The sequence below is a fragment of the Sinocyclocheilus anshuiensis genome, unplaced genomic scaffold (genome assembly GCF_001515605.1).
Source record: "Sinocyclocheilus anshuiensis isolate Anshui unplaced genomic scaffold, SAMN03320099.WGS_v1.1 scaffold2461, whole genome shotgun sequence".
Lineage (NCBI taxonomy): Eukaryota > Metazoa > Chordata > Actinopteri > Cypriniformes > Cyprinidae > Sinocyclocheilus > Sinocyclocheilus anshuiensis.
The window spans coordinates 90,790-98,929 of NW_015552846.1; the positions used below are offsets into that span (position 1 = coordinate 90,790).

Genomic DNA, 8,140 nt, shown 5'->3' on the forward strand with positions numbered 1-8,140 from the left:
AAACTATGTAAAAAGATGTCCCCTTTCATTAGAAAGCTGAGTTCGGAAAAATTGTGATAGCACCTTTATGCAATTCAATATGGCATCTAACCCGACTAATTGTTGCACGCAATTAACCTCAACCAATAGTTCCCCGAAAATCACCTTATATACTTTAACTTTAACTCAGTTTTACTTTAAAATTCCTTTAAAATAATCGACCGCCCTGAAATCCATTGTATTTTTTGCAAACACTGTTTATATGTGAAAATTACACTACGTTTTCCGTTCTGCAAAACACATGAAAGATTCTACGCGAGTCAAATTTCGTTTGCAAACAGCTGATTGAGTTGGTTAATCTGAACTCTTCAAATCAAGCACAGTCCCTTAACCCTCACTTGCACTCTCCCGCAGGTGATGAAGAGGTATGCCTATTTGTGGTAAGGCCTGTGGTGAACTTACACTGGTGAGTAATCGCTTTAGCACTTCTCACTATGAGAGATACAACATGGGATATCCCTGCTAGAATCCAACTGATAACTGAAGCTGTAAAACTCAAGGCAATCAATGTTTGCACATATTTACAGTATAGTGTAAGACAAAAATAAAATCCTCATAAGCCTGAAAAGGGCATCTTGACAATGAGCTGCGTTCTCCTCTGATCTCCCTTCGCCTCTTAGAGAGCCGCAGCTATTTTTATACTGGGTGCTAATTGAAGTTGCAACTATGAATCCATCACAGATGGCTTTTATGCAATCCTGTATTCACTGTATCAATGAACAAAGTGTTACATTTCTTGGAGTAAATGACAAAGATTAATTCAAGACTAATTAAAATAATACAAATTCCCTGGTCTTGTTTATTTAAAAACCAATAAATATCCACATACAAATTGATGTATGATCCAGTAAATAACTACAAACAAATTGCACTTTGGTGTAAACATACTGTACAAGGAAAAATAAAGGCAAAATCTGCCTGCATGCACAACAGGCGGAGGTAATGTTGAGAATTTCTGTTAGAATTAATGTTGAGTGGTGTATCCTGGCACTTAGAAGCACTTCCTGTGGACGATGGATGGGCCAGCCTCATCGTATTCCTGCTTGCTGATCCACATTTGCTGGAAGGTGGACAGGGAAGCCAAGATGGAGCCACCGATCCAGACGGAGTACTTACGCTCAGGGGGAGCGATGATCTGTCAGAAAGAAGACATGTGATGATTACAAATCAAACATCTTACTTAGGTGAATTAAACTTAAAAGAAGACAGAATATCTGCATGACTGAATAAATATTCTACCTTGATCTTCATGGTGCTGGGGGCCAGAGCAGTGATCTCCTTCTGCATTCGATCAGCAATACCTGGGTACATAGTGGTGCCACCAGACAAGACGTTGTTGGCATACAAGTCCTTACGGATGTCAATGTCGCACTTCATGATGCTGTTGTAGGTGGTCTCATGGATACCAGCAGACTCCATACCTTAGGTAAGAAAAAAAGCAGCGTTGTTATTGTTAACTAAATCTAAAGCTATGATGTTTTATTTATTTATTTAAGTCGAAATAAAATGAAATATAAATATTAGATGTGAATATATGAAAATTTAAAATGTTGCCTTGGTAACTAACTGAAATAAACTAAGTTAAGAGTACAAAAATTACTAAAACTAAAATACAAATAAAGTTACATAGTATTATGAAAGTAATAAAAATTACAAAAACTAAAACTATAATTTTTGTTTTTTGTTAAAATAAAGCTGACGTTATTGTTAAAATTAAAACTTGTTTAAAAATTATTTTTAGTTAACTGAAATAAAGCTGAAATAATAATTATTAACACAGCATTAAAATAAAATATAAGTATTAGATGAAAAACTTCAACAGAAATGTTGCCTTGGCAACAAAATAAGTTGAAGAACTACTAAAATGGCTGACTAAAACCGAAATCAAATAAAGTTAAATAGAAATATTACACAAAAAAAATTAAATAAAAAGCACATAAAAAACTAAAACAATGTAAAATCATGTTTGGTTAATTAACATAAAGCTAAAATAAAATATAATAAAATAGAAATATTAGATGGAAAAACTGAAAATATAAAAATCAAAGCTAAATAAAAATATGAATAAATAGATAATAATATATAAGTAATACTAAAATAATTCTGAACCAGTTTAGACCATGTTTAAACAATATGCAGCGATAGAAGTTTTTTTTTCTTTCTTTTTTTTTTAATGGTAGAATTAATATGATATCACCCACCAATGAAGGAAGGCTGGAAGAGAGTCTCTGGGCAACGGAAACGCTCATTTCCTATAGTGATGACCTGGCCATCGGGCAACTCGTAGGACTTCAAATATAAATATTAGATGTGAATATATGAAAATTAAAAATGTTGCCTTGGTAACTAACTGAAATAAACTAAGTTAGAGTACAAAAATTACTAAAACTAAAATAAAAATAAAGTTACATAGTATTATGAAAGTAATAAAAATTACAAAAACTAAAACTATAATTTTTGTTTTTTGTTAAAATAAAGCTGACGTTATTGTTAAAATTAAAACTTGTTTAAAAATTATTTTTAGTTAACTGAAATAAAGCTGAAATAATAATTATTAACACAGCATTAAAATCAAATATAAGTATTAGATGAAAAACTTCAACAGAAATGTTGCCTTGGCAACAAAATAAGTTGAAGAACTACTAAAATGGCTGACTAAAACCGAAATCAAATAAAGTTAAATAGAAATATTACACAAAAAAAATTAAATAAAAAGCACATAAAAAACTAAAACAATGTAAAATCATGTTTGGTTAATTAACATAAAGCTAAAATAAAATATAATAAAATAGAAATATTAGATGGAAAAAAATAAAATATAAGTATTAGATGAAAAACTTCAACAGAAATGTTGCCTTGGCAACAAAATAAGTTGAAGAAGTACTAAAATGGCTGACTAAAACCGAAATCAAATAAAGTTAAATAGAAATATTACACAAAAAAAATTAAATAAAAAGCACATAAAAAACTAAAACAATGTAAAATCATGTTTGGTTAATTAACATAAAGCTAAAATAAAATATAATAAAATAGAAATATTAGATGGAAAAACTGAAAATATAAAAATCAAAGCTAAATAAAAATATGAATAAATAGATAATAATATATAAGTAATACTAAAATAATTCTGAACCAGTTTAGACCATGTTTAAACAATATGCAGCGATAGAAGTTTTTTTTTCTTTCTTTTTTTTTTAATGGTAGAATTAATATGATATCACCCACCAATGAAGGAAGGCTGGAAGAGAGTCTCTGGGCAACGGAAACGCTCATTTCCTATAGTGATGACCTGGCCATCGGGCAACTCGTAGGACTTCTCCAGAGAAGAGGAGGAAGCAGCAGTGGCCATTTCATTCTCAAAATCCAGAGCGACATAGCACAGCTTCTCCTTGATGTCACGAACAATCTCACGCTCAGCTGTGAGAATATGATTCCAGTGTTAAAGGGGTCCTATTATGCTTTTTCACTTTTTCAACTTTAGTTAGTCTGTAATGTTCCTGTTTGAGCATAAAAAAGATCTGCAAAGTTACAAAGCTCAAAGTCCAATTCAAAAGGAGATATTTTATTTAACAGAAATCACTTTTCAAAAACTACAACGAGCAACTCGTTTGGACTACAACGCATATTTTCCGGGATTTGTGATATCACAAATACCGACGAATGGGAGGAGACCTGGTTGAGCTGCACTAGAGATGTTGTAATAATGTAAAATATGTGAAAAATGAAAATCTAGTATGAGAGCCTGTTCTAGTACACCCCCAAAACAAAATCCAGACTTTGTAAAAGAGCATAATAGGACCCCTTTAACACAATATATTATTATAATACCTGTTTGATAACTCTAATAATGATACAGCTTAGCTTATTCATACCTGTGGTCACAAAAGAGTAGCCACGCTCAGTCAGGATCTTCATCAGGTAGTCAGTAAGGTCACGGCCAGCCAGATCAAGACGCATGATGGCGTGGGGCAGGGCATAACCTTCATAGATGGGCACATTGTGGGTCACACCATCTCCGGAGTCCAGTACAATACCTACAAACAACAAAAATCTTTAAGGCTCCAGAGAAACCTACAAGAAATTAAGTATTTTCATGCATGCATTCACAAATACCACACTCACCAGTGGTACGGCCAGAAGCATACAGTGACAGCACAGCCTGAATGGCCACGTACATGGCGGGAACGTTGAAGGTCTCAAACATGATCTGCAAATGAATGCATGCCAGACATTTGTAAAGTCAAATGTATTTATAAAGCAGCTTTACAGAAAATTATGTTAATGTCTATAATATCTTAATTTCTCCATGCCTTATAGTCCAGTTAGCAGAATAAATGTTTTGTGTATTTGTAATATTTGCAATAACAAGGTGAGGAAATGATTACACTGACAGAATTTTCATTTTCTAGGTGAACAGTCTTTTGTAGAGTTTGTAAAGTCATGCGAATGTGCACTGTTTGAGGATGTTTAAGCGAGTTTACCTGTGTCATCTTCTCTCTGTTGGCCTTGGGGTTAAGAGGAGCTTCAGTGAGCAGGGTGGGATGTTCCTCGGGGGCCACACGCAGCTCATTGTAGAAGGTGTGGTGCCAGATCTTCTCCATATCATCCCAGTTGGTGATAATACCGTGCTCAATTGGGTACTTCAAAGTCAGGATACCTCTCTTGCTCTGAGCCTCATCACCCACATAGGAGTCTTTCTGTCCCATACCTACCATGACACCCTGTTAGAGAAGAGATTATGTCAATAGTTCAGTACAAACTGTATAATATTCCTCATTAAACCTATAACATAGACCATTTTTTAATTGAAAAACCATTGTACCTGGTGGCGAGGACGACCAACAATGGAGGGGAAGACAGCGCGAGGTGCATCATCTCCAGCAAAGCCAGCCTTCACCAGGCCAGAGCCATTGTCGCACACAAGAGCGGTGGTCTCGTCGTCGTCACACATGGTGTCAGCTGGGGTTCTAAATGAAGATCAGATACACGTATGAACATACTGCGAACATCCGAGTCATTATGTTTGCATTCCTGACAAGCTCACATTTGCTCTGCAGAATAGACTACAAAACCATTTGAAATTCTTTTCCAAACTTAAAAATAAAGATTATTTATTGGCATCTTTGATTCTATGAAGAACCTTTAACATCAATGGAACCTTTTCCATTGTTCAAAAAGTTTTTTATAGTACAAAAAGGTTATTTAGATTATAAAATGTTCTTCTCACTAAGAAAAAAATGGCTCTTTTAAGAACTTTTCACTGAAAGTTTCTTTGGGGAACCGAGAGTGAATGGTTCCATGAAGTTGCACTGAAGAAACGGTTCATTAGTGGAAAAAAAATTCTTCACACACACACACACACACACACACACACACACACACTCACACACACACACACACACACACACACACACAAGAGAGAGAGAGAGAGAGAGAGAGAAAGGTTATTTTAAGAACTGTTAACTGAAAGGTTTTTTGGGAAACTGAAAATTGTTCTTCTATGGCACCACTGCAAAAAAAAAAAACCTTTTTGGAGAACATAGTGCTGTACCTCCTGAGATGCTGACATGCTCATCATTGATTGACTAATCCTCTTGACAAGTTTCAAAAGTAAAAACATTAACTTTTTTTTAACTCATAGTCAGCAAAGTATTCATAACTGACAACTATAAGCCTCTGAAATGTTTGTTTAGCTCAAGAGTCAATTATATTCATTATAATTCAAGTGATGTTGCACCAGAGCTGACCTAGTTTAAATCCTAGCATTCAGAAGAGCATTCCATTAAATGAAGTATGACATTTCGGAAAGCGTTAGCTGTACTTACCAGATCAGCACCAGGAGCGTGAATGGTAGACGGCGCCTTGAGGCGCAGCCAATTTATACTCCAAGAGTGGCCCGGCGCCCGCTGGACTTCCCCCTCCTTATTTGGTAGCCCTAGCGCCATTGAGAGAGGAGTGGCCATGAATGGAAGGGCGCGGAGAGGAGAGACCCCCGCGAGGCATTCGGTCCTACGCCCATGTATGGGAAGAGACGCAGGGAGGCATCGCGGGGGCAAGTGATGGTATTCCACGATTTTCAGCACGTCATTATTAATCACTGTGAACATTGCTGAAATGTCTTCCCTAAAATCTGCACGTTAAATATAAATGACAAAACATAAGCGATTTTTCCCTTTAAACAAAAAAAAATAAATAAATAAAAATAACCCACCGTTTACACTTAACGATGTCTCATTAAGGTGTTGATATTTTCATTTAGAAGCAAAATATGAGTTTGTCTACGCATCTGAGAAAGAAAGAGTAAACAATGAATGAACAAAATATTTAACATTTGAAATTATTATAACATCAGAAAAGCTAAATGAAAACAAGAAATATCTATCTATCTATCTATCAAAAGCAGGGAAAGCCATAATCTTTATATAATACACAGTTTAATATCACTACATTAGGATAAGTAAATAGACTGAAATTAAATCATATGTTAGTATTGGAAACAGAATTTGAAGCGCAATGATATATCTATATAGAGGGGACTGACAATAGAAATTTATCAGGGAGAATGATCATTTGTGCAATTAAATTTGAGCAAAATCCTGAAAACATAATAGAAAAGACACAAGACAGGATGCCCAGTTGTGCTGTTTTGTCATCCATCCCCCATTCAGGCCAGCCCTTTCATCTGACGTGTCCCTGCCATTTGTTTCCATTTATATCACAGTTGAAGTGTTTGAGCTTTAGAAAGATGAAAGGCAGAGTGCAAAACTCATGTAGGGTTATTTGTCTGCTCTAGGAACTTGCACTGTATATCAAAGATACTCAATGAGGCTTTATTTGGCCCGAGAGTCATGAACTGTTTAAAGGCGATGATTAAGATACATTTATTCATAGGAAGCCGCTCTGAATTTTGAGGAGATCAGTTTGCAAACCTGAGGCAGCACATCAGCACTCTTGAAAATCCACGTCAAAGACCCACTGCCCTTAGGTTAGCACAGTTATAATGATGAATAGAGGATTGTTAAATAGGGATTGTGGAAGTCACATCACCAACCACTGCCAGTGTGTGCTTTATTAAAATATTTAACCATAAATTGCTGAGTTCACCTCCTCTCTCCTGTATCTGCATTTCGCCCCATTTCTGTTTTTTAGGGGGCAAAAGTATGTCTGCTTGCCCTGTCTAGATTTCTACTGAAATGTTAATTTGCGCTACTCTGTCTAACAGTAATGACCGTTCCCTCTCATAATGTTAAATTCATGTGACTACTGAGTGATGTAACGTGTTGTTTTTTGCATAATCCCCAACATTCTCTGTCTGAGCATCTGTCAGCCAGCAGGGCTTAATGTTCCCTCTATTTGAACTCGTTGTGGCTGTGTTAGGGGTGATTTGGCTGCTACAAAAATAACCTTGATACTTGCTCGAACCGCATGTGTGTGAATATGTCAATGTTTGGAAATGTATTTCCAGACAAGTCAAGTCAAGTCAAGTCAAGTCAAGTCAAGTCAAGTCAAGTCAAGTCAAGTCAAGTCAAGTCAAGTCAAGTCAAGTCAAGTCAAGTCAAGTCAAGTCAAGTCAAGTCAAGTCAGGCTGTAGAGGTCATCTCTAGGTGCTGATCCACCATCTGGGCTGCTGGACATGTACTGGATCTAGTGGCTACGGTGACCTCAGAATAAGAAAGAAACAGACTAATATTAGCATAGATGCCATTCTTCTAACGGTGTAGCAAGTATATCGGGTGTTATGGGAAGTGTTACAGGTGTAATAGGTCTGGTTGTCCTATTTAATGCAGCCTAAAAATCCTTTAACAAATTTGAATATTACAAATGTGTTAGTGTGTTATGTGTAAGCCAGGTTAAAGAGATGGGTCTTTAATCTAGCAGTGTTCTAGGTTATTTCATGTGGAGGTTTTAGGTCCGATAATTAACACCTATTTTTTTCAGAATTTAGCAGTTAGAAATTACTCGTCATCCAGTTTTTTTATATCGACTATTCATTCCGTTAGTTTTTCAAATTGGTATGTTTCGCCGGGCCACAAAGAAATATAGAGCTGAGTATCATCAGCATAACAGTGAAAGCTAACACCGTGTTTCCTGATGATATCTC

The 8,140-nt window shown here is 35.7% G+C and overlaps 1 protein-coding gene across 1 annotated transcript; it reads right to left on the reverse strand.

The window, feature by feature from the left end:
- Positions 1 to 830: 830 nt before the first annotated feature.
- Positions 831 to 5,883, reverse strand: LOC107668140 (actin, alpha cardiac muscle 1). The gene is made up of 8 exons (XM_016459929.1): positions 5,865 to 5,883; positions 4,862 to 5,006; positions 4,521 to 4,760; positions 4,162 to 4,246; positions 3,912 to 4,073; positions 3,265 to 3,456; positions 1,279 to 1,460; positions 831 to 1,174 (listed from the first exon to the last, which is right to left on the reverse strand). The coding sequence occupies exons 2-8, from the start codon at positions 4,988 to 4,990 to the stop codon at positions 1,031 to 1,033; spliced, it is 1,134 nt and encodes a 377-aa protein (XP_016315415.1). The 5' UTR covers positions 4,991 to 5,006; positions 5,865 to 5,883; the 3' UTR covers positions 831 to 1,030.
- Between the last annotated feature and the right edge of the window lie 2,257 nt (positions 5,884 to 8,140).

Excerpts from the sequence above, each read along its gene's own strand:
- LOC107668140 (XM_016459929.1), bottom strand. The coding sequence starts at position 4,990 with ATGTGTGACGACGACGAGACCACCGCTCTTGTGTGCGACAATGGCTCT. Across the intron at positions 4,761-4,861 it reads TTGGTCGTCCTCGCCACCAG|GGTGTCATGGTAGGTATGGG; the intron begins GTACAATGGTTT and ends CTTCTCTAACAG. Across the intron at positions 1,175-1,278 it reads CCAGCACCATGAAGATCAAG|ATCATCGCTCCCCCTGAGCG; the intron begins GTAGAATATTTA and ends TCTTTCTGACAG.